This window comes from Cajanus cajan, chromosome 1 (assembly GCF_000230855.2).
Source record: "Cajanus cajan strain Asha chromosome 1, NIPB_CcT2T_4, whole genome shotgun sequence".
NCBI classification, from domain to species: Eukaryota; Viridiplantae; Streptophyta; class Magnoliopsida; order Fabales; family Fabaceae; genus Cajanus; species Cajanus cajan.
The window spans coordinates 39680461-39708146 of NC_138517.1; the positions used below are offsets into that span (position 1 = coordinate 39680461).

The 27686-nt window shown below is 35.9% G+C and overlaps 1 protein-coding gene across 2 annotated transcripts in view; it reads right to left on the reverse strand.

The window, feature by feature from the left end:
* Nucleotides 1-2762: 2762 nt before the first annotated feature.
* The window catches only part of AIR9 (Outer arm dynein light chain 1 protein), a 52362-nt gene continuing 27438 nt past the window's right edge, over nucleotides 2763-27686 (reverse strand). For both annotated transcript variants that reach the window (XM_083060342.1, XM_083060352.1), the window contains 12 exons: nucleotides 24039-24231; nucleotides 23822-23943; nucleotides 23330-23537; nucleotides 22777-22850; nucleotides 22526-22664; nucleotides 10694-10875; nucleotides 9595-9750; nucleotides 8761-8892; nucleotides 6128-6186; nucleotides 3435-3467; nucleotides 3202-3333; nucleotides 2763-3093 (listed from right to left, as the gene is read on the reverse strand). In XM_083060342.1, coding sequence (XP_082916468.1) covers nucleotides 2917-3093; nucleotides 3202-3333; nucleotides 3435-3467; nucleotides 6128-6186; nucleotides 8761-8892; nucleotides 9595-9750; nucleotides 10694-10875; nucleotides 22526-22664; nucleotides 22777-22850; nucleotides 23330-23537; nucleotides 23822-23943; nucleotides 24039-24231 — 1607 coding nt within the window. In that variant the 3' untranslated portion in view covers nucleotides 2763-2916. The remainder of the gene's footprint in view (nucleotides 3094-3201; nucleotides 3334-3434; nucleotides 3468-6127; nucleotides 6187-8760; nucleotides 8893-9594; nucleotides 9751-10693; nucleotides 10876-22525; nucleotides 22665-22776; nucleotides 22851-23329; nucleotides 23538-23821; nucleotides 23944-24038; nucleotides 24232-27686) is intronic.

Below are 27686 nucleotides of genomic sequence, written 5' to 3' on the forward strand. Positions count from 1 at the left end.
AAAGCTTGATCTTAAATCTACCTCTATTACTCAGCTCGGGGAAGAGTTTAAAAAGGTTCTACGGAGATAGTGAGGGAGGAATCTCCCTCGGGTCCTAGAGTCTCTCTTTCTAACTTTTCTATATTTTTCTTAAGAACTAAATTTATGAAGTTCACTTCTTAATAAAAAATTTTATATACCCTTCCTTAAGTTGATCGAACTCAAGTCTAAATGAAACTATATTAGAGTCAACTTAACTCCAAGAGTCCTTTAACTCCCAAAGTTCTAAAAACAACATCAATATTACAACAAAACAACAATTATATAAATATTTCATATAATTATTCGATAAACTCAAAATCAAACAATGTTACATGTGTCATTCGCAGTGGTTTAGGGTTTAGGGTTTAGGGTAGTGGTGACTATTGTGTCTAGAGAGGAGTCTTCAACTCGATTGTAAGGAGCAAGAATGGAAAGAGGAAAAGTGAATATTTTAGTCATTTCAGTCTCTATATTTAGTAAAAACAAAAAATTAAAACATAATATTTTATATTATTAATTTATTAAAATATTGTATGTATGATAAAATTCACAAAAGTTACTCCCTCACTAATGAGGCCTTTTAAGTTACTGCTTCTTGTTATACACGTTCGAAAACAATTAAGACACTTAATTATAAACAAGCCAAAAATTTAGCCCATCACCTCACGCCTTTGCATGATTCTACAATCCAACTAAAAATATTAAAAGAATTCTAATCAAACTCAGATTGCTTAAAATTTAACACATTGAAATAAACATTACAATACAATTTAAATCCTCTATATAAAAATTATAATACTTATTTTGAATAATAACAATTTTAAAAAACAATCATTTTTACAATTTTTTCTTAAACACTTTATCTCTTTATATTATTTTCAAAATATTAATAATTAAATAGAGTAAACCATTAATTTAGTCTCTAAATATCACTCCTTTTCTCAAATAGTTTTTAAACTATTAAAAATTATACTATAGACCTTTAACTTTTGAAAACCTCTTCAAATTAGTCCCTCAATGCTTGTAAAATATATTAACTGAGGGACTAAATTGATGGATATTGAATATTTTAGAAACCAATTATATATATTTCATTCATTGGAACACAATTTTGGAGAGCAATTGATACTTCAAGGGCTAATAAATTGATAGCTTATTCATAGAATATAATCTCGTATCACAATATAATTTATCATATATTTAAAATATAATTTAAGCTTAAATATATTTTTAATTCTTAAAAAATAAGTTTTAATTAATTCTTATTAAAAAAATCCATTTCTTAACCTTCTAAATTTTATAAATAATGCTTTACGTCAAGTAAAATGAGCAAATCTTTATTTTGATCCCTAAATTTTTCTTTGATTTCCATCCTCTGAAATATAAAGTTATTATATTTTGTCCTTCATAATCATTTTAAATGTATATATATAACACTTATTTTAAAAATTTATTAAAAAAAAAATATAGAAGTGTCACAGACGGATAATGCATCACATACAAATATGGTTGTATAACATTCTAATGAAGATATAAGTAGTTAAAATAGTCACAATTGTAAAAACAAACAATAAATTCAAAATTTGAGTGACAAAAAATAAATAAATAAAAACTATTACAATGATGAAAACAAAAAAAAATACTCATTTTACAAATATTAAAAACATATTTAAACTTATAATTTATATAATAAAAATATTTTATTAATAAAATTTGATTATAATATATTTTTTTTATTTTAAAAAATTATATTCTAAATTGTTCAAACTAAAATATTAGTTAAAAATTTAATACATTATTTATACTTATATAATATATATATATATATACAATTTTTTTAACTACTCTTAGTGTCCACATGTTTTAAGAATATTATACCCTAAACATTTTGTACACGGGCATTTTCAATGACAATTTATATAATTTTTTAACTTTTTTATTTGTTTCAGTTTTCATATTTTACTCTTATTTCTAAATTGTTCATAATTTTAAAATAAATTATCAATAATTAAAAATAACTTAAACAATATAAGTTATTTTCATAAACAATATAATTTATTTAAAATTTGCATTTATAAAAATTTAAATTAATATAATTCTATTTTAAAATATACATATCTACAAGTTAGAATCCATTGATATTATACTATCAATTTAGTAAAATAACATCTTTAATAACATTTATAAAACAAAAATTGAACTAATTTAACCATCACATTTGTTAATATTACACTCAGATCAACGTATCAAAATTCAAATAATTTAAACTCTTTTGAATGTATTATCTAACAACAAATATTTAAATATCTTTTAAATATTATTTATATATTAAAATAATATAATATAATGAGCTACTCAATAATTTTAGAATATATATAAAATTTTATATACTTGATCTAATTAATATCTTAAAAAAATTATCAAATATATCACTTCACCAATTTGATATAATGATGATATTAACAAATCTTAATATTTTATTTATGTATAATTTATTATAAATCTTATTTATTTATAATACGCATCTAGTCCTTACTATACACATTAAAATAATTTTTTACCTATTTTTTAAATAAATATATACAGGTTACTATAAAAAACAACACCCCGTTTCCTTGGCTGTATTTAAACACAAATATTGCCATGCACGCAACAGAATAAGCGCTGTTCGTGTATCACTAAATTGCGTGTCATTAAGACATCCAAAATATGCACGAAAATCTAGATGCAAAATCTTTAAATGATCTAGCAACCAATGGCCTGCAATGATTAATGGCATTAATAACCGTTCAATCAATGTAGCAACACTTACACTCGGGACAAGCAAAATGTGAGAAAACTGGCCTCAACAACCAAGTTTCCCAGATCAAATATGACTATACAATGTAACATAATTTATGTCTCGATCTTGAGAAGGGAATTGAGGGAAGTACTATTGAATCGCTGAGCTAGTCCTCGAATCACAAGAACAATTACATCCCGAATGTGTCGTGACTGGACCATCAAATCTGCTTCATTATCACTGTCCACTACAATTTTTAGACGGTGTTGATCATTCCTGAAAAGCTCCACCTGATAATACATTTAAAGATCAATACAAGAAAATTAAGGATTTGATGACCTTAATTTAAATTGCATAATGATTGAGTGATATGAGTTTTCCAAGTCACCAAAACTTACATGAAAGGGAGGGGCATAACTACCACGAATTTCTGTAGTTGGAAAAGAAGTCTTAGTGGCAGGCTTTACCACCTTGACTCTTTTCCTGTTAATTTCAAGGATTCGTCTCTCATAGGTGCCCACTGATGAAATCTGAAACAGTAATTATGACAAAATTGGTACTAGCCCCTTTTTGGCTTTTCCACCACTTTAAAAATGAATGCATTAACATCAGAAGACTAAAATATAAATACCTTTTTTGAGTTTTGGTCTTTGTCACACAATACCTGTCACAGACGACAATCAATGAGCTTATGAAGGATAAAAACTAAAGATATAAAAGGGGAAAACAAATGTTAAAAGACCAAATGTAAGATGCAAAATAGCCTTTCATAAAGTCATGACTTGCCCTAATTTAAATTTTTGCTTAAAATAAAATTGAGATGCAAAGCTACCAAATTTTAGATGAGATTAATATTCAGTGAATAACATCCCAAACAGTACGAATCAATGAGATACAGGAAGACAGAAGACTCCAAAAGGGAAGAGACATGGCAATCAATCTATCCAAAAACTAGAGGTTGCTACACGGGTAAGTGTTGCTACATTGAATGACATGGCAACACTTACTCGGTCTGAACTACACAAGTCAAATGTTATTTCATACTAGACTAGTCTGGCCTATAAAATTTTTGGACTGCCATTTTTTGACTCAACCAAGCCTATGTTGAACCATGAGGCCAAAATGGCCTAATTAAAAAAATACATATAAAAAATTAAATCTATTTTTTTATACTAAAAAAGAAACAAATTATAACATGATTAATTGATACTATATCTTATCATAAAACACCTAGCCATTTTTGTGTAGTCATGAAACACCCTATCACTACAAGTTAATTACAAGTTATTTTAGCAATATTTACATATAAATTATGTTGATTCCATTTGTTATTTTTTTCCTTCAAGTTGAAAGCCCAACCTAGTTATTATATTACACTGTTTGTAATTTAATACTCAAATAACAATATGATAAATAATAATTAAAGGCTGCAAAACAAATGTAACACTATCAACAAATAATAAAATTCATACTTTCTCTTAAAATTTTGACCAACCATCATTGGAAGAGACATTATTCAATTTGAGGGAAAATATTTTTTCATCTATCCCTCACTCCTTAAGAGCTCCAAGTAATTTCCAGATAATTCTAACATAGTATGTGAACTATCCAATTTACAATATGAAAGCAGCTTACTATTTAGCCTCCAATTTAAATCAACATGATAAGCTATCAGTCATATAGTCTAGGGTAGTTACAGATGTCATGTTAAACATTCTACCCAAAATAGTAGGTAACACATTCTTTAGTTTTTCCTATTCAATTAAAAGCACTTTACTACAAACGACTAACCTAACTTTAAACTTATAAACACAAGCAAATACAAAAAAATGAAAGATTATTACTATTGCAATATTATTATATTCTATTCTATTATTTTATAGCACATTGCAAATTGATGTTAATTTAAATTATTTCAATTATTAGTTTAATAAATCAGTCCGTTATCCTATGGATCAACTAGACTTGAGGCTATTTGACTTATTGTACAATAAATCAAAATTATACACAAAATAAATTTGAAATGACTTAATTAAATTTATATTGAGGCTATTTGACTTGTTAGGTTTAGTGGGTCATACCAAAATGGTTTGATTCTATTTAGATCATCTGTTTTAAGGTTGAGTCTGGCCTTATTTTTGGACCGGCCAAATCCAAATTGACAACTCTATCAAAAACTAGTTTTAACAATTCAAATACTCGATCAATGTAATTTAAACAAGGCTTGTTCTCCAAAAATTTATGAAAGGTTTCCTTAAGAAACCAAAACAATAGTGCTAGAACTTAGACATTAAACCAAACACATGGCCGCACTTGAGTAGGGGTGACAAAACGGGTCACAATCCTCATACTGACCCCATCAAAAATTTGTGGGTCAGGCTAGGTATTCTGGTCCGCCAACCTACCGAGCCAAATAGCAAGCTGACCCAACAACCCCTTTTTTTTTTAAATATTTTGTTCATTTATTATTTTTAATATAAATTTAATTAAGTCATTTCAAATTTATTTTGTGTATAATTTATGATTTATTGTACAAGTCTGTTGTGCATTTGATTTATTTTATTATATGTAATTCGAGATTTTTTTATTATTTAGGTAGACTGATTTATATAGATCCTTTAGATATGGAAAAAAAAATATGCTGGAAGACTAACTTAAAATAAATATACAAACTGTTTTTTTTTTATCTTTATTAGCAAGCCAACAAGCAGGTCCGCTAACCTACCCTTGAGTGGGAGTGGGCCAGGGTTTATAGCCAGTTTTCTACTGACGGCCAACCCGACCCACTCTATATTTGGCGGACCAATGGTGGGTTGGGTCTAAACAGGCCAGACCAGACTAGCCCATTTTTCCATCCTTACATTTGAGTCACCATCAAATTATTTTTCTTCCTGTTTAATTAACTTTTAGACATTGTCATAGCTATATAGGTTTCTTGTTCTAATAACCACGTATCAACTTAGTCAAACTAGAATTTCCAAACACAAGTCAATAACTAATAATTTAAATACATATATCACAAAGTTTTTATTTTATTTTATTGTTATACCTTGTGATGGAGTAGTTAGAACAAATAATCAACAAGAATGGCTAACAATACACAATCTGACACTTTTCACTGTTGACTAACACTTATTATAAACTATTAAATCTTCAATAGAGGTTCATTAAATGACGAGTGGACATACAAAATCTTGGGATTCCCAATAAAATTCAGCTAATAATGCGTTCAAGAAAGCGTATTGTAACTAGCATTTCTCAATCATCAACACATTTTCATATTATTGCAATGACAATAAAACCGAATTTATAGACATATCCCACCTCAAACTTCACTGATCCAAGATCAAGGTTCTGTTTCACTTCTTTTAGAACATCAGGCTCTGCATTTAAAAAACATTCAGATAAGTTCAGGGTGGAAATTCATTAAAAAAAATGCTAGAAATGAAAAGAATTCCAAACTATCCATATCCACAAACCAAAGAGGCAAAACTGCACCACACAGTAGAACACATAGACAAGAAAAGATATGCCCAAAAGGAAACACCGTCAAATTTTGAATAGTTGCCATTGCAACTATAATAAATGACCAGATTGGGTCATACCCCATTATTAGGAATATCTATACATAGCCCATGACACTAGATTAACACCGATGAATGGGTTTACAAATACCAGTCGCTTAATTTATCTAAGGATTTTTGGGTCAACCTGAACCAGTGTAAAAACTTAATGCTTTGCTCTCCTGCTCTCTGCACTTTACAATATTAATCACTGCATCATAATTGTTGTACACAGTTGTCTGCACTCAGCTCACCAAGATTGTCAAACTCAAGATTCTACATAAAGTCGTGAAGTTTCTGGGAACTTGACCCGTCAGTTTGAATCGTAAACTTGTAAGAGTTTCCTTATTATAAAAATAACACTAAAAAACCCATCAATAACATATATATGTATAACATAATATACTTAATAAAATAATAATTCGACATTTCAACTCCATAAAAAGGCAAAAGTACTAAACTACAATAATAAAGTGTTATAGTACATTAGTGGTGAATAAGATTAAACCACGTACATGATCAAATTATATATAATTTCATAAAAACACAGTTCCTAAAGTGAAATTATTTCAAAAGGAGTTAATTTCTTCAAATCATATGAACCATGTAAAATACTAACATTGTAGAGTCAAAAGGAAAAAAAATTACATTGATTTCAAATTTCTTAACTCGCTTCTTGACTAGAGTTTATAAAAGCTTACACGAGTTTAAAGGATTTACTTAAAAAAGAGTTTACTATAGAGCTAACTTGTTTTTTCTACTTAGGATGATAAACTCAGAAGAGCTTGACAACCTTGCAGCTCACTACTGACTTTTGTTGAGAAAGAAGAACAAAATAGCAAAAACACATGAGGAATATGATTATATGAGGCTTCTCTTCACAAACAAGAGATCTCAGAAACAAAACTCTAATCCTTGGCATAAGAGACTCCCCTTTACCTATAATACTCATTACACAGGTTTAAAGAAGGAAAGAAACTAGATGTCTAGAAGTGTTAGGAAGGTATGTTAATGAGAGAACACGAAATCCCACTTAGTTTCAAATTTAAATATGATAGGAGTTGAATTAAATCAATATTCTTACAAGAAAGCATTAATATAGGCTCTGCATATCGGTCCGTATTCAAGAGAATATATAATACAGTTATATATATCATTCATATATTATATATATAGGCTCTTAATATATTTACTGGAGACAATTCCCTATGGTAACAAGTGATGCAACTTCCTAGACATAACTACCATAGTTATTAAAACCAAAGCGGACCGGCCTGACATCCAGTTCAATGATCAGTCCGGTTTAAAAAATATTGCAAATACCATGAACACTAAATAACATTGAAATATGAGATAAATGATCGTTGTATTTCCTAAATTCATTAAATGTCATTATTTTCAACAGCTCGAACTAAAACTTTAAGGTTGTGACAAAAAACTTCATTTTTTCATCTAAATAAATGAAATATAAAATAGAATGTTGTGGAGAAGAAAAGAAGAAACATCAGAGGAAAATGCCACCAGAAAATTGCCAGAAAACTTTTGGTGGTGGAACTAAAGTGGCAACCAAGGTTTCTAAAAAACAGTCCACAACTGCAATTTTGGCTAGAAAGTCAAGGTTTTTCATGTTGCTGCAAGTGCAACACTAGATATGAATAAATATAACGAAACCACAACCACAATTGAAAAACTCAGTGGTAACAGTAACGGGAAAAGTGACTAGAAGCACCAGAGGAGACAACACACCAGATGAGAAATTAAACCATAGATGTCACAGTAGAGGAGCAAAAAACCAACACAGAAAACTTGGAAGAAAGAGAATGGCCAGAATTAGTGTTTTAGAATGCTGGAAAACAGGGTGCAGAAACCACAGAAGAGAGAAAATACATTAAAATAAAGGATTCCCAAATTTAAAAGGAACTTGGCAATGGAACTGTCATTGTGATAGGACAGGTCAAGGTAGATGGTACTTCTCTAATATCATGTTTAATTAAGAGGGGGGGATTTAGAGTAAGATATAACACAATATTCTAGACAGTTTAGAGATTGAGAATGTGTAGAGCATAGGTTTTGCATATTATCCATAAATTAAGACTCTTGATAGACTTAGCAGAAACTATTCTCTAGGATAATAACAAGTGATGCAACTTCCTAGACACTAGTATCCATGAACACTAAAACCATTGAATAGTCTAATACCCATTTTTCAAAGGGTCCAATACTCTGGATGAGTTGTCAAACATTTACTGTTTGTATATCATTTTTAATGAATTCATAAACATTTAGATAAAACTAACAGCAAATATTTCAACATACCCTGGATTACTACATAATGTCAAAGGTAATTTAATTATACAAAAACTGTTATTAATTAGATAGAGAATTTCAGCTTACCAACTGCAATTGGCTCTGTGGATACTGAAATTGATTGTCCCTCTACTCCATCCTCTCTTACAGGAGTATAGATAGCCACCAGCCTATAGCCAACATCATCAACATTCGCTTCATACATTCTGCCTGTTTCTCCTGTAATTTAATCATTGAAAATAAAAAGCAGTTGGCTTAATGAAGACAGACAACAAGTAATGTAAGTAATGATGTTGAAAGCAAGAGAAAACTGGATCTATATGTATATTATGGAGCATCACTGAAGCACGGGTACTCCTAAAGTAATGTCGTACACGTACCAGATACACCATGAGTCGTGGGTACATACCAAAAACATGTTAAAAGAATAAGTACTGAAGTTGAGTAATTATGGGTACTATTTGGGCATGTATCAACTATCAGGCCTATAACCCGGGTCTAATAAATAAAAATATAATCCTTTGGTGAAAAAAATATATCTTTTATATATCCTTCCTTTTATATATGGTGAGAATAAGTGACCAATGGCATAAGAGACTCTCTGTTCTTGACTCCCTAAATCTATACTGTGTGTACTAAGTATAATTCATTCCAAATCAGTTTTGTGAGGCATTTGAAAAAGATTAAGATTCATTGCGAGTATTGTGGTCATGTGGGATGTTTGGAGGGAGCCAACTAATAATGGTGGTCGGTTAGAGTGTTGGGAAGCTACTTGATGCATTCTAGGAGGGGGAAAAAGAGTGCTAAGTGAAAAATTGTGAAAAAAGGGTTCGATTGACTCTCATTATTATTTGCTTCACAGTAGCCACAATGTCTGTGACTGTAATAGAAGTTTTATTTAAGTTTAAGCATTTAGCATACCTGGTATAGAGATCAGGTCAGGACTTCCAACCATTGATCTAAGCCACTGAACTCTACTTTTCCCTTCCTTCCCACCACTGTAAATGCCACGAACAGCATAGAGATTGGTATGAAATCCCCTTCCCTCAATCTCCAGCTTGTGTATTCTAGGAATCCCTGAAAATGCACAACAAAAAACTTAAGGGAGAACCAATCACACAAAGAAATGGCAATAATGTTCATTAGATAACAAAACTACAAGTATTTTAGGATAGGATGAAGAATCACATGATTGGGCATCAGGCAGTGCGATTTCAATTTGCAAATCCATTGTGTATTTCCTATGAGAAAGGAAACCAAGTCTTTGATGCAAGCAACATGAATGCACATTAAGTATTTTAGAATTTAGAGACTTAGCTGGAACTGTATGTGTAATAAGGAGCTTAAAGCACTAGAACAGTCACTATCACATTCTGATCATTATGTCTTCCATTGACATCATACAAGATAAACCAAATTCCACAGTCACCTAGTAAATGTTCCAAACCAGGCATGTGGATATTGTTCCACAGGGGGAATCCCAGGCAATTGTGGTTTGACATTCAAGGAGCTATTCACACACTGCCACTAATCCAGTATTAAATAAGAAGCAAAACAAACCGCGGTTGATTGCCATTTTCCTATTGGGAAACTTTAGCAGAGTGATTTCTATACCAAGTGAACACTAGGTAAACACAGGTTGACATGTTCACCAAAGCTCCTGGTTGTGATCAGGTTAATTATATTTTGAACAAGCTGAGCATGATAACTGTGCAACAGCTTGAAAAAGTTCTATAATAAAATTATATTTAGGTTTATTAAGAAGGGCTTTGTTCATGCTACATTTGCACCTCTTCTTGTTCTTTTCATATAAATACATGATAGGAAGCTTAACACATCGAGTTAGTGCATCCCATTATCCCTTTATATACTTCTCTCTGCCTAACTGCCTCTTAGTTGTTGTAGACATACCAAGAACACCTAACTAAACAGGCAGATTAAAGCCATATTCTTTCTGGCTGAAAATGCAAAGAGGAATAAAATTGTAAACAAAGAATGCTCAAGTAATCAAAGTAGTTACCTGGCAATACAGGTGTTGTCTCAATGCATACTGCCTCACCTGACCTTCCAAACACATCAGTTACGATACACTCACATTTCAAATGATGACCAATATCCTCTAGCCGCACCTTATAGGAGCAAGAACTCTGATTAGGTAATGAATCATAAGAAAAACTGTCCCCAACTTCTGATGAAGAAAACCTGAAATGATGTTAATGTGAAGCATATAATCAGCACTTATTAGAAACATTGTTTAGTTAGCAACTAGCATTCTCATGATCATAAAAAAGAACGACCCCAATAATTGTTACATTGTTAGATACAAAGGCAATCACCCATCAGCTTCAGCATTCAGGAGAATTAGTCATTGACATGGGACAGACTTTACTGACATGGTCAATAGTATGATCCTTGACGCCCCACACTCTTCTAAATTACAAGAAACTAGAATGAATTTTAGACACATGCATCGTACGGAAGCAGTAATAAAAATTAACTTTCATGTTTTCTATTAATTTTCATGTGCGATAAGTGTTTTTATTCCTCTTGAGCAAAGTCTTGGATTTGAATCTTGTATATGTAACCTGTTCAAAGAGCTAACCCCACCATGTTATGGATGTTCCTGTTTTAAACAATGTCTCTCATAGAGTTTAGAGGATACCCATAAGTATAATTTAGATAAATACAGTACTCACAATCTCATGATATCCTAATTAAATTATTTGGGCTTGGATCGATTAAGCAAAGTCTTAGGTCCAAGACTTGTGAATGAAAAAAAATATGATTAGATTGAGAGGCCCCATTAAAGGTAGCTAACCAATTTCTCTGACAAAGATTAATCATCGATAAAATTGGTAGACATTTCACACCTATAACATTGTGACCCAAAATAAAATCTATTTGCGAAAAAATTAGGAATGTTAGGATTTAATGATTCAGAATAAATTAGGAAGATAAAATCCTTGGATTAAAGATAGAATTAGTTAATCCCGAATTCATGGGATTTTTTCCTTTTTGTAATCTTTCCTTGAATGTTTCATGGGATTCTTGCTTCCTAAGATTAAGGAATCAGCCTTTTATGTTTAAGTAGTACCCCACTATTATTGTGGATTATTCAATAAGAGAATATTTTCCTTGTTAGATATAATTTTATCTTATAGTCTTTTATCTTATAGTTTTTATCTTATGGGCCTAGGCCCACTACTTTGTATTTAAACACATCTTTTGCTTTGCAATACATAAGGAATATGTTCTCTTCATTCACCATCACTCTCAACATGGTATCTAGAGCCTAATCCTTGACCTCCCGGTGGACCCACTGTTCATCGGTGCCCGGAAAACGTGTCTCATTCCGTTTTCCGGCTACCCACCCTGTCGTGTCTCATTCCGACAATTTTTTCCTTTTTTTTTTAGGGTTTTCTTCGTCACTGCCGCCGCTGTCCACCGCCGCCGCCGTCGACTTTCCAGCCGGCGACCAACCCACCCAGGTCGCCCTGCTCCGGCGACTCACCCGCCACCGGTCGCGCGGCGAACGGAGATCGCACGCGCCCTCACGCGCCGATCTCCTCCTCGCGCGTTTTTCTCTCTCCTCCACGCCGGCCGCCGCGCGTGGCGGCGCGTCCGGCCACCTTTCTGGCAGCGACCACCGGCACCGGACTCGCCCAGACCCCCTCTACCCCGATCTGTGATTTGTTTTGTGATCGGCCATCGTTTGTCACGGGTCTCTTCCTTTTCGGGCCGTTTTTTCTCTCTCCTGTTGTTGTTTCTCTCTCCTATTACAGCATCTATGTCTTCCTCTTCCGCTGCTCGGCCTGACTCTGCTATTTTCACTAATTATGTCAATGTCCCTCTTTCCATTGACAAGTTAGATGGCACCAATTATGATACTTGGGCTTCGGATATCAAGCTTTGGCTTAAGGGACAGGATTATGTTGCTCACCTTACCCAGACAGCTACTTCTGTTGATGAGAAAGATCGTCCTCGTTGGTTGAAAATTGACGCTCAAATTTGTAGTGTCCTTAAGTCGACCATTCATCCCTCCTTAAAGCAAATTTTTCGTGCCCATGAGACATGTGTTGATTTATGGGAACAAGTCCAAGTGTTATACATCAATGATACTCAACGTCTCTATGGTGTATGTCAAAATCTCCAGAATATCATCTCCCCCCGACGCCTTGATGGTTCCATGGTTGAGTATTTGGGCAAAGTTCATGGCCTCCTACATGACTTCAATGAACTTTTGCCTCCTGCTGACACTCCTGCCAGGGAACTAGAGCAACGCCAAACATTCTTTATGTTGATGGCACTGTATGGGCTTCCTGATGAGTACTCTTCCATTCATGATCAGATTTTGGGATCTCCGACCGTGCCTACCTTGAACTCGGCTTGGTCCACTCTGTTGTGTGTGCCCTGCAAGTCTTCCCCTGACATACCTTCTTCATCTACCACTGGCGACTCCTCTGCTTTGGTTTCTCAACGTGATGATCGTCAGCGTTCTCGCAAACCGGGCAAAGGTCGTCCCAAGTGTGATCACTGTCACAAACTGGGTCACACAATTGACCGTTGCTATGTCTTACATGGTCGTCCCCCTCGCCCTGCTAGTGCTGTTGCCCACACTGCCTCTCCTGTCTCGACTGCATCTGGTGCTAACCCCTCTGACAGTTCTGGCTCTGGGCCCCCAGCTCTCTTCAATGACTTCCTTAAATGGTATGAAGAACGTCAAGCTTCCAATTCCACTGCTTCTGTTGCGCACACAGGTCCTTCGTTTGTTGGTCTCACTCACTCCACCTCTCTTGGCCCTTGGGTCCTAGATTCTGGTGCTACCGATCATATTTCTGGTAATCGGTCTCTTTTCTCATCTCTTTCTACCTCTGCTTATTTACCCTCTATCACTATGGCTAATGGTTCTCGCGTCACATCTCATGGTGTTGGTACTGTCCATCTTTCTCCTTCTCTCTCCATTGACAATGTCCTTTATGTCCCAGAATCTCCCTTTAATTTATTATCCCTTAGTCGTCTTACTCGTTCTCTTGATTGCCTTATTTCTTTTACTAAAGATTCTGTTTTCTTACAGGACCGGAGTTCGGGACGGATGATTGGCACCGGATGTGAGTCTCATGGCCTTTATCACCTACGCACCTCTGCTCCTGTTGGTTTGGTGGCGGATTCCCCTACCCTCATCCATGCTCAATTAGGTCATCCTAGCCTTGCCAAGCTTCAACATCTTGTACCACGTCTGTCTAAGTTATCTCAGTTGTCGTGTGAGTCGTGTCAGTTAGGCAAACATAGTCGTAGTTCTTTCTCTCCGAGTGTTCACAAACGAGCATCGTCTCCTTTTGCTTTAGTTCATTCTGATATTTGGGGGCTGAGTCGGGTCCCGTCCACTTTAGGATTTCAGTATTTTGTCACTTTTATTGATGATTACTCTCGATGTACTTGGTTATTTTTAATGAAATCTCGTTCTGAATTATTTTCCATATTTCAATCTTTTTATAATGAAATTCAAACTCAATTTGGTGTTTCTATTCGTACTTTTCGTAGTGATAATGCTCGTGAATACCTCTCTCACTCCTTTAAAGTCTTCATGGCTTCCCATGGCATTGTTCATCAGACTTCTTGTGCATATAACCCTCAACAAAATGGGGTGGCTGAGCGCAAAAATAGACACCTAATTGAGACCACTCGCACCCTCTTACTCCATGGTCACGTTCCTCAAACTTTTTGGGGTGATGCTCTTCTCACTGCTTGTTATCTCATCAATCGAATGCCATCTTCTGTCCTCAACAACCAAATACCTCACTCTATTTTATTTCCCTCTCAACCTCTCCACCCCCTACCTCCTCGCGTCTTTGGATCTACGTGTTTTGTCCATAATCACAGTCCTAGTCTTGACAAACTCTCCGCTCGGTCTCATAAATGTGTCTTTTTAGGGTATCCTAGGTCTCAAAAAGGGTATAAATGTTTCTCACCCTCCCTTCGTCGCTACTTAATCTCGGCCGATGTCACCTTTCTTGAGTATTCTCTCTACTTTTCATCTACTTCCTCTTCTCCTACACCTGTCCTTGCCCCTTCACTCTTACCTCTTATCTTTGATACTCCTCCTGTGTCTGCTGTGTCACCCGACCCACCACCTCCGCCTCCACTTCAAGTTTATCATCGTCGGCAACGCTCCAGCCTTCCCATTGGACCCTCACCCGACTCTACTTCGGTGCCACCTCCTCTGTCTCCTCCGGCCCAACCACTTGAGTCTGACCTCCCTATTGCCCTTCGAAAAGGTAATCGTTCTACTCGTAATCCTTCCCCTCATTATATTACTCTGAGTTATCACCGGTTATCCCCCTCCCAATATACTTGTCTCTCCTCTCTTTCTTCTGTGTCTATTCCTAAAAATGTAGGTGATGTCTTGGCCCACCCTGGTTGGAAACAAGCCATGCTTGATGAACTGTGTGCTCTTCAGAACAATGGTACTTGGGATCTTGTTTCTCTGCCTCCTGGGAAGTCTGTGGTTGGATGTCGATGGATCTTCACAATCAAGGTTGGTCCTGATGGCACCATTGATCGACTCAAAGCTCGTTTGGTCGCCAAAGGTTATACTCAAATTTTTGGATTAGACTATAGTGACACTTTCTCTCCTGTTGCCAAGATGGCTTCTGTCAGATTATTCTTAGCCATGGCTGCTCTTCGCCGTTGGCCTCTCTATCAACTGGATGTTAAAAATGCCTTTCTTCATGGGGATTTGCTTGAGGAAATTTATATGGAGCAACCTCCTGGGTTTGTTGCTCAGGGGGAGTCTTCCGGTTTGGTATGTTGTCTCCGCAAATCACTTTATGGTCTTAAGTAGTCTCCAAGGGCATGGTTTGGTAGATTCAGTACTGTAGTCCAACAGTTTGGTATGACTCGAAGCGAAGCTGATCATTCGGTCTTTTATCGACATTCCATTGCTGGGTGCATCTACTTGATAGTGTATGTTGATGATATTGTTCTCACTGGTAGTGATCATCATGGCATTTTTCAGATAAAACAACATCTTTGCCATCACTTTCAGACAAAAGACCTTGGTAAACTTAGGTATTTCTTGGGGATTGAGGTAGCGCAGTCTACAAATGGAATTGTAATATCTCAAAGAAAGTATGCATTGGATATTTTAGAGGAAACTGGGCTAATGAATTCCAAGCCCGTTGATACACCTATGGATCCTAATGCTAAACTTCTACCAAGTCAGGGGGAGCCTTTCTCAGATCCTGAGAGATATAGAAGACTGGTTGGGAAATTGAATTATCTCACGGTAACACGTCCTGACATCTCTTTTGCGGTTAGTGTGGTGAGTCAATTTCTCAATTCTCCATGTGCAGGACATTGGTATGAGAGAGAGAGATGAAAGAGAGTTTTAGAGAATTCAGTAAATTGTATTATTGATTTAATGAAAAGATGTCTGCAAGGATTACAATAAGCGTATATATAGACATAACCAACTTCTAACTAACTATATCAGTTAACTAACTTCAGTACACTTAATAAAGGTGTTTATTATTCTATTCTCTAATATACCCCCCACAAGCTCAAGGGGGATGAAAGATAGTGGACGAGTCAGTCACATTGAGCTTGGACCTAAGAAACAGGAACCTCTTGGGCGACAGTGCTTTAGTTAAAACATCTGCATATTGATGCTGAGCAGGTATGTGGGAGACAATAAGAGCTTTGCTTAACACCTTCTCTCGAACAAAAAAGATGTCAAGTTCCATATGCTTAGACCTTGAGTGTAGCACAGGATTGTGAGATAAAGAAACAGTACTTTGATTGTCACAAAGTACTTTGGGAGTATTAAATTTGACTTGCAATTCCTTTAGAAGGGATTGAAGCCATAAAACTTCCGTAACAGCTTGAGCCAAGGCTCTGTATTCAGCTTCAGTACTTGATCGTGCAACAAGTAGTTGCTTCTTTGACCACCAAGATACAAGATTAGGACCAAGATAAATGCACGCAGCTGAGGTAGATCGTCTATCATTAGGATCAGCTGCCCAGTCAGCATCAGTGAATGCAGTGAGATTAAAGGAATTAATAGATGTAGCAGGTGTGAACAGCAGACCATGACCAAGAGTGCCTTTGAGATATCGAAGTATCCGTTTAACCACTTTCCAATGCTCCTCCATTGGTAAGCACATAAACTGACTTACTTTATTAACACTAAAAGCAATTTCTGGCCTTGTAATTGTGGCATATTGCAGAGCACCAACAATGGATCTGTATAAGGTTGGATCATCAAATAAAGTGCCATCCTTAGAGAGTTGTTGACCACCAATCATAGGAGTAGATATTCCTTTACAATCCTCCATTTTAACTCGAGTGAGAAGATCCGTAATATATTTGTCTTGAGATAACAACAGTCCACCTTGAGGAGTAGCTTTAACTTCAATACCCAAAAAATAGTCCAAGGAACCAAGATCCTTTAGAGAAAAATTGGCATGAAGCTCATTAACCAATTTTTGCAACAAGTCTGACGAAGTACCTGTAAGAATGATATCATCTACATAGACTAACATGTAGACAGTGGCTGTGGACTGAGAGAGAATAAACAGACTTGGATCACATTTGCTTTTGGTAAAACCCAATTGAAGTAAAACAGAGGTTAGTCTGTCAAACCAAGCACGAGGGGCTTGCTTTAGACCATAAAGTGCCTTTTTTAACTTACAAACAAGGGTTTTGTTTCCAGATTGAACAAAACCAGGAGGCTGAGACATATAAATGTCTTCCTCAAGCACTCCATTGAGGAATGCATTGTTAATGTCCAGTTGCCGAAGAGGCCATCGAAAGGAAACTGCCAAAGAGAGAATAGTCCGAATGGTGACTGGTTTCACAACTGGAGAAAAAGTCTCTGAAAAATCAATACCAGGTTGTTGATGGAAACCTTTTGCAACAAGTCTGGCTTTGTATTTGTTGATAGAACCATCAGGATTTTCCTTAATTCGGAAAACCCATTTGCAACCAATGGGTTTCCTTCCAGGAGGGAGATCAACTAAAGTCCATGTTTGATTGTCATGAAGAGCTTTAATTTCAGCTTTCATGGCATTTAACCAGTTAGGGTCAGTGAGAGCAGCTTTCACTGTCTTTGGTTCTGCATTAGACAGTAACAGTGTGGGAGTGATTCGAGGTTGAACAATTCCATTCTTAGAGCGAGTAATCATTGGATGAACATTGAGCTGCCTGGCAGAAGATGAGTTGAAGGGATAAGCAGGAGCAGCAGATGATTGGTGCTGAGAAACTGAAGGTGAAGGTGAGGTAGCAGTACCAGCACTCGAATCAGAATGCAAAGTGTTGAAACTTGAGGAGTCTGAGTTGGTGTTGAATGCAGACTGAGTTGGTATTGACAAAGAAGGATTGTGAGCACCAATTAAAGAAGGAATTGTTGACACCGAAGTTGCAGGGTTGGTAATTTTGGTCTTGAGAGAAAACAGATCATGATAGGGAAACCGCATTTCATTAAAAATAACATCCTTGCTGATGTAAATTCGACCAGACTTACTTAAGCACTTATAACCTTTGTGACTAGGAGAGTATCCCAAAAAGACACACTCCTCGGATCTAGGTTGAATTTTGTATTGATTATAAGGTCTAAGTAGGGGAAAACAAGAGCAGCCAAAGATCTTGAGAAATTGGTAATCAGGATTCTTGTGGTAAATCATTTGGTAGGGTGATTGAAAATCAATTGAGGAAGATGGTAACCTATTGATTAGATAGGTAGCAGTCAAAAATGCATGATCCCAAAATTTTAATGGAAGTGAGGCATGATGAATCATAGCTAATCCAAGTTCAACAACATGTCTATGTCTCCTCTCAACCATGCCATTTTGGTGATGAGCATACGGACATGTGAGCCTATGAATAATCCCTTGTTGTTGAAGATAGGAAACCATAGGACGAAATTCACCACCACCATCAGTTTGGACAGATTTCAAAGGATGTTGAAACTGTTTTTCCGCAAGAGCCTTAAAATTCAGAAAATGAGAGAACACATCTGATTTCTTGTGAAGAAGGTAGATCCACATATAACGTGTACACGCATCCACGCACGTTAAAAAATAAGAATAACCACAACTAGATTCTAATGATGCAGGTCCCCAAACATCAAGAAAAACAAGTTCAAGCGGTTTAGAATAGATAGTTGTTGAAGATTGAGATGGAAGTCTATGAGATTTTGCAACACAACATGAATCACAAAAATCAGAATTTTTATTAATATGAGGAACATGAATATTACAAGATTTTAAAGCTTTAGTTAGTGCATCATGATGAGGATGCCCTAACCGCAAGTGCCATTGTTTGTAAACTGTGGGAACAGCCCCTTTACATGTTTCAGACAGAAAAATACAAGGTTTAGAAACACTGGAAATAGAATTTTCTGGAATATCATCTTTTGGTGATTCACTTTTTGCTAAAGATGGATGAAACCGATAAAGCCCATCTTCACCAAGTTTTCCTTCAAGAAGAGTCTCGTTCAAATCCTGTGATTTGACAACACAATAGTGAGGATAGAATACAAAATAGACATTATTGTCTTTGGCAAATTTGGAAACACTCATTAGATTTTTGGTTAAATTGGGAACAAGGAGAAGATCTTTTAAGGACAAAAGAGTAGAGGAACGAATAGGGGACCGAAACACATTAGAACCAATTGAGGTAATGGATGTACCTTGGCCATTAGCCATAACAATGTGCTCAGCTCCAGTAAATTGAGCACTTTGAAGTAAATGTTGTGGATCGGGAGTAGCATGGTGTGATGCTCCTGAATCAGGAATCCAAGTTGTGGCTGTGTTCAGGACAGGAACAGGTCGCTGTGAAGAAGAGGCAGAGTTTGAACGAGCTTGCTGAGTGGCAGATGGAGTAGCTTGAAATGCAAAACCAGGTGGTATGAAGCCAGAATTGGGAAAAGTCGACCCAAAAGTCGACCCAAAAGAGCCACCTGATGGATATGTAGGCCACTGTGATGATCCTGGATGTCCAAAAACATTGGAAGATCCAGAAAAAGGTTGAATTCCAGTATTAGGAAGAAAGCCAAAGTTGTGAGAGCCATAGCCGGTTTGAGGTCCAAGACCAAAGCCAAAATTCTGAGGAGCATAACCATTCGGAGATCCAAATCCAAAAGAAGTGAAAGGAGAAACATTAGGACCAAATCGTTGATAGCAAGTTGAAGCTTCATGTCCTCTTTTATGACAAATCTGACACTGAATTGATGATCCACGGTTTCTGCCACCACGTGAACCACCACGACCACGTCCTCCATCACGGTTTTGACCAGACAAACCCGTATTGTAGCCACCCTGAGAATCAAAAGCTGGGTTCTGAAACATATTCTGCTGAGAGCTTGGCATTTGGGACTGCTGGAATGCCAGATTCGCACTTGGAGTTCCATTGACAGCTGAGGTAATTTGAGCCAGATTTATTGTCAAAGGTTCTTGAATTACAGATGTTTTGACTTGTTCCAACCGCGCTTCTTGAGCAAGAATCATGGTTTCAATTTCACCAGGGGAGAGGGCATCATCACGACTGACAAACGCTGTGATTGTGGAGATTAACGAATCATAGTCACTTGGAAGACCTCCAAGAATGCATTCAGCATGCTCTCTGGAAGAAACAGGACTTCCAATTGAAGCAAGAATTTCAATTATAGTGCTTATTCGAAGGAGATACTCAGAACAGGTCCTGGTGCCTTTCTTGATGGTACGAAGTTCAAGTCGGAGCTGTGTGGCTTTAATTTTGGTGAGAGAGTGAAAATGCTGAAACACCATATCCCAGACCTGGTATGAATGACTTGCTTGGATGGAATCAGACAGGGTAGTCAAAAGCCAAGAGAACAGAAGAGAGTCCTTGCGATCCCACGTGGTGTATTCAGGGTTAACATTATTTGCATCACGGTCTTCACTGGTGAGGAATTTCATCGGAATTTTCGGATTAACAACAAACCGCTCAAGGTCATGAGCACGAATTACAGCTGTGACCTGTTGCTGCCAGGTCATGAAATTTTTCTCATCAAGTTTACAGGTTACACTTTGAGAAAAAGTGTGCGAGACAGTTGAGGAAGCCTGAGCAGAAACGGAAGCCATTGAACAAACGAAAACAGAGATGGAGACAAACGCGCAAGATTCTTCAAGAATCAACAAAGAACAGAGACGACGAAGAGAGGAAAAGAGACGCAGCCAAGCGCGACACGATCAAGCAAGAACGGCGCAATCAGGAACAAGGAATCAGCCAAAACACGATGAACGAGCATCAACGAAACGATTCCGAACACAGAAAAAGAGGACGACACAAACGCCCAAGGTTTGCCGTCGGAAACAATGAACTAACAAAAATTGCAATCAATCGCAGTCGTAGCGCGATGCGGAAGCAGGTACGAAGAACAACAAATCGTCGTATGCAAGAAGACTATCCGGACCCTAGCTCACGATGATACCATATGAGTGAGAGAGATGAAAGAGAGTTTTAGAGAATTCAGTAAATTGTATTATTGATTTAATGAAAAGATGTCTGCAAGGATTACAATAAGCGTATATATAGACATAACCAACTTCTAACTAACTATATCAGTTAACTAACTTCAGTACACTTAATTAAGGTGTTTATTATTCTATTCTCTAATAATTGGAATGCAGTCATCCGCATTCTGAAGTATATCAAAGGTGCTCCAGGAAAAGGTTTATTATATGGCTACAACAATCATACCCAAGTTGTGGGATACTCAGATGCAGATTGGGCAGGCTCTCCCTCTGACAGGAGATCCACCTTAGGTTATTGTGTCTTTATTGGCGATAACTTGATTTCGTGAAAAAGTAAGAAGCAGAATGTAGTGGCAAGATCTAGTGCAGAAGCAGAATACCGTGCCATGGCCTCTGCTACGTGTGAGCTTATTTGGCTCAAACAGTTGCTTAAAGAACTGAGATTTGGCGAAGTTACACAGATGACTCTCATATGTGATAACCAAGCTACCCTGCATATTGCCTCAAATCCAGTATTTCACGAGAGGACCAAACACATTGACATAGATTGTTACTTCATTCGTGAGAAGATTTTATCTGGGGACATTACTACTCAGTTTGTTAACTCTACTGATCAGTTGGCAGATGTCTTCACCAAATCATTACGGGTCCTAGGATTGATTATATTTGTAACAAGCTTGGTGCATATGATCTATATACACCAGCTTGAGGGGGAGTGTTAGATATAATTTTATCTTATAGTCTTTTATTTTATAGTTTTTATCTTATGGGCCTAGGCCCACTACTTTGTATTTAAACACATCTTTTGCTTTGCAATACACAAGGAATATGTTCTCTTCATTCACCATCACTCTCAACATTCCTAAAGAGAATTTTTCCTACATATATCTACACTATATTAACAAAAACTGTTAGTATCTAAGTGGATAACTTATTCAAAAATGGAAAGACATCACTGCACATAGTGATAATTTCTTTTACCTACTTATTTGGCAATGCTTTTAAACTAGCTCTTCGTAAGTACTTAAAGTTTCTTATTACATGTTAACTAATACAAATGATTTTTTTTTCTTTTGATTTTGAGCATTCAAAAAATTTATTATTCATTTGCTTATGGTAAAATATTGCATAGCTATTCAGATAATTAATTTTGTGGGTTTTTAATACTTTTTAAAAAAGTATTTTCAAATGTTTGATATAAGCCACTCCCAAGATTTGCTATCTAGTTACAGTAAGGTTTGTTGTGCTCTATACTGCCATCTGAGATTAATTATGGTAAAGGAATCTTGGGAAATAAAAATTAAATTTGTTCATTGAGAAAGTAGAAGTATGCTGCATCAATGTAATGAATATTACCATACCATTGGTATCTTATATCTTTCTTGTACTTGCTCCAAACATGTTGTTGAGTCTCACTATTTGGAATCACTTCAACAGCTGTAAGTACGTCACCTTCAACTGCCTTTCCTGTCAGAGCAAGCATCTCCACATATGGAAGCTCTAGTGGACAACGAAGGAAAGAACAACTTTAAAATCTTGCAGGACAAAGGTGCTTCACTATTTAAAAATAAATACAATGTAACAGGCTTACACAAAAATGGGAGATGGTTACCTGGAAAAATAATGTTAGTTGGATCAGATAATATGGGTTCTCCCACAACTGAATCTGAACGAACGGGTGTATATCTGGCGGAAAGGATGAAAATGTTAATATATAGAATGAAATACAACTATAACTTAATTGTTTTCCCTGTTGAAATTATAGGGTTAGGGTGGGGAAGGAGGAAAAGAGACAAAGGAAGTCCCAATAATAAGATATTTAATGAATATGGTAAATAATGATGTGATACAATAATACAATCATCCTCTTTACACTAATAATTAGTTCAAACACCACTGTAACAATACTCGCACAGGCCCATCCCTGTGATAGAATGAGACTATTAACCCTAATTAAATTAAGAGTAACAAGTTAGGGAACTCCTAAAAACTGCTTCCTCCAACAATCAATCATCTAAAGCAACAAGGAATGAATGATGAAAAACCATTTCTTCTCTCAAACTTTCATGTTTAAGTTTAGAAAAACTAATATGATTAGCATGGCATTCAATACACTATCTTCATGGTCAAAAATAAAAGGCCAAAAGATAATATAGAATAATTACCCAAACAACAAACGATAATTGTAATCTGAATCAGTAACTTCGTAGATTTTAGAATTTGCCCCATTAATCAGTTCAATGGTCCCCTTGTTATTTTTTCTATACCAGCTAAAGAGACTTTCTCCTTCATGTCCACCAAAATATTCACCTTCTCCAGAATAAATTCCCGAGGACAACTCTTTCACATGTACATTAGAAACTACTGGAGGAGCTGCAAATTATTAAAGGAGTGAGAAAATAAAATGTGCTAAATACCACACATTAATTGTCAATAAGGGAAACAAAATGGCTAATAGAAATGAAAATTTAAAACATAATAAAGCTTATCACATGTGCAAATGATCACAAATTACAGTGGGCACACCCTACATCATATGTATAGGTGCTGAGCTGTACACATCACCCACAACAAAAATTTCAAACCATGAGATGGAAAGCTATCAAGTATCAACAGACAGTGAAGAATGAACTTCTTGCAAAGAACTGCAGAGATACCAGGGGAAACTGGGGTACTGCAAATTGCAATCAATGGCTCCCCACATTTGCCATCTGCACGAGTAGGCATCCAATACAAAGCCAAGTAAGCTCCAACATCTTTAAGTAATGGTTTATATGTTCTGCCATGACAAGGAAAATAATAACAAAATCATCAACTACAGTCTACAGATACATTTTCTCATAAAATACATGTGAACAACAAATCAGTACTTACGGCTCTGTCCCACATATTACAACATCAGAAGCATTAGATATATCTAGTAGTTCAGATCCTTCAAGTTTATGATTTGTCCGATACCAAATATACTCTCCAACCCCTTCATGTCCACCAAAATATTTTCTCAGAGGTATAAGTTCTATGTCTTCACAGCAGTCAGGAATTACAAGATCCATTCCCTTAGGATCCGCTGCATGCAGTAGATGGTAAATAAATTATATTAGAAATGCAAAACTATTTCATAAAACATTATAGAATTCAAAAAATCAAAATTATACCTCAAACAAACTGTTAAAAGAGAGAGAACCAAGAGGCAATATGAGAAACCACGTTATTTCAAAGAAGAAAATACTATATTTAAGGGGTGTGGGCTAGAAAGTAAAGGGCTGGGGCACAGAGACAATTGCTATATGTTTGATTTTAGATATGGTAATAGGAAAGCATAAAGGAAAGGACATAGTATAAGACAAAACTCAAACTTTCTTACTCAGGAAACTAGAGAACAACTTTTTGTCCTCTGCAAAACATTACCAAACAAAAAAAGAAAAGAATAACCAACACACTTGGTCACTATTTTAGCCCCCTATCGGATCAAAACTGCTGCACAACAGTTATATTAAAAAGGCTCCATGACAAGGATTGTTGTATGAGACAAAGATACAACCAAATTTATGGATACTGTCATGTTGATCAGGTAGGATATCCTATAGATCGACATTCTACTACTGGACATTTTATATTTCTTGGAGGAGCAAGAAACAAAATGTTATTACTTGATCCAATGCATAAGCTGAATATTGAGTTATGTCCTTGGTTACTTGTGAACTTGTATGGATTAAAAACTTTTTCTAAGAGAAAAAATTCTGTGAAGTTAATCCAATGAAATTGTATTGTGATAATCAGGTTGCCCTACATATTGCATCCAATCCAACGTTTATGAGAGAACTAAACATATAGAGGTTCACTGTCATTTTGATAGAGAAGTTGTCCCAGGAAATTATTACTAAATTTGCCAACTCCAATGAACAGCTTGCAGATGTTATGACTAAGCTGTTGAGGATTTTTTATGTTCCAAGCCTCACGAATACAATTTGTATGCTCTAGCTTGAAGGGGATTGATAGAATAGCTTGTCAAGAAAGCTTCTTAAATATTCGGATCAGTGGTGATAGACTGACTTTTCTCCCTAAACTTAAATCTCTTTTATTCAAGTAGGTATAAACCCACATTCTAAGACCAAAAGTCTCTTGTCTAAAATTGATGACAAAGATGTTTTAGTTTATATATGCCAAGGCAATTGGCATCTATAAAAACGTTATTAACAAATAAAATCAAGTAAACATGTTTGTTGGAAAGTCACCTCACTTGTGATAACCCCTAGCCTGCCATAGTTGCAGCCTCTTTGAGGGCTGCCTTAATTGCAGTCTCAAGGGCACTGTTTAGTCCAACATCAACTAAAGATATGGTTTAAATAAAGCTTATAAAACTTGGACAACTCTCACCATACAAACTAGTTTTGTAGAATTGAGTTACATCCTAAGCCCCCAAATTCTAAAATGGTATCAAAGCCTAAAATCCATTGTGCCAATTAAATAGTAGAAAACACAATACTTACAATGGAGGAGTACATAGAAAGAACATTTAACCAATACTTGCATAGATCTCAACACAAACAACAATGAACAAAAGGAATTTATTAACCAAGAGAAGAAGATAACCGAATTCAGAATTTGCTAACATTGTCGGTGAAAAATCTCCAAAGAAGGCTCTCCAAAAGTATGCTATAGTAGTTAGTACAATTAGTACTATAGATGCACTAAACCAATATTATCAATATAAGACTCTAGGGAGTCCAACAACACTCACAACCACATGTTTGCTTGGGATCATTCCCAACATAAACAGAACAATTACATTGCCCAAGGTACTTTTGCCAAAAATCATCCATCAATCAAACAAACATTTGCTGGACTGGAGAATTTAAAACAAACAAAGCATAACTTATTCAAAAATGCTTAATATAATTGATAAATGATCAATTTCAGTGAAATTAATATAAAACCATTTCCCAAATGAATTAGCTATTAACTAGATGAAGCAGGTTAATATTTGGTAAAAGTAATTACATGGCACTGATAACACTGGTTGTATCTTAAATTCCACTTATTAAACTAGGGCCATGTTATTTAATGTACTTGAATATGAATAATTTCTTATTATTGAATCTGAATGAGTACAATAAAATAAATAGGCATAAAATATAATCAATCCCTAAAGTTTAGAGATTTAGATAAAACTGACTAAGGAAACTAAACTAAAACTTAGGAGAAGATAAACTAGTATATCTAAACAGAATTATCTTAACACTCCCCCTCAAGCTGGAGCATATATATCATATGCATCTAGCTTGTTACATATATGTTATCCTAGGACTTCGTAAAGATTTAGTAAAGATATCTGCAAGTTGATCCTTGGAGCAAACTGAGGAGGTTTTGATGATACCAGAGAGAATCTTTTCTCTGATGAAATGGCAGTCAACCTCTATATGCTTTGTTCTCTCATGAAAAACTAGATTAGAGGAGAGGTATAAAGCTGACTGATTATCACAAACTAGTTCCATATGACCAACCTTGCAAAACTGCAACTCTTGAATTAAGAATTTTAGCCACAAGAGCTCACATGTGGTGTGAGCCATAGCACGATATTCTGCTTCTGTACTTGATCGTGCAACAACACTTTGTTTTTTACTCTTCCATGAGACAAGATTACCACCCATGAAGACACAATAGCCTGATGTTGACCGCCTATCACTTGCATCACCTGCCCAATCTGCATCTGAATATCCAACGATGTTTGTATGTCCTCTATCATTGTAAACAAGTCCTTTTCATGGTGAGATAATTCAATTTTTCCACTAATCTCCGATATCTCCCTGGGTCAGAATAAGGCTCCCCCTGATTAGGCATAAGCTTCACATTAGGATCCATGGGAGTGTCAACTGGCTTACAATCTGTAAGTCCGGTCTCTTCTAGAATATCAAGGGCATATTTTCTCTGAGAAATAACAATACCGGACTTTGACTGAGCGACCTCAATCCCGAGAAAATAACGTAGGGGACCTAAATCCTTAGTGTTAAAGTGTTTAAATAAGTGTTGTTTCAGAGCCTTGATGCCCTCCTGATTATCACTTGTAATCACAATATCATCTACATAAACAACAAGATAGATAAATCTATGTGTCGATGAGCGTCTAAAGAAGACAGAGTGGTCTGTCTCGCAGCGGATCATTCCAAATTCCTGTATAACTTTGCTAAACCGACCAAACCAAGCACGAGGTGATTGTTTGAGGCCATACAAGGACTTTTGCAATTTACATACAAGACCAGACCCCCCTTGAGCAACAAACCCAGGAGGTTGATCCATATAAATCTCCTCCTCCAAATCACCATGTAAGAAGGCATTTTTGATGTCTAATTGAAACAAAGGCCAATGCCTCATAGCAACCATAGCTAAGAGGAGACGAACTGAGGCCATCTTCGCAACTGGAGAGAAGGTGTCGCTGTAATCCAAACCATATACTTGCGTGTATCCCTTAGCCACAAGACGAGCTTTCAATCTATCCACCTGTCCATCAGGGCCCACTTTAAC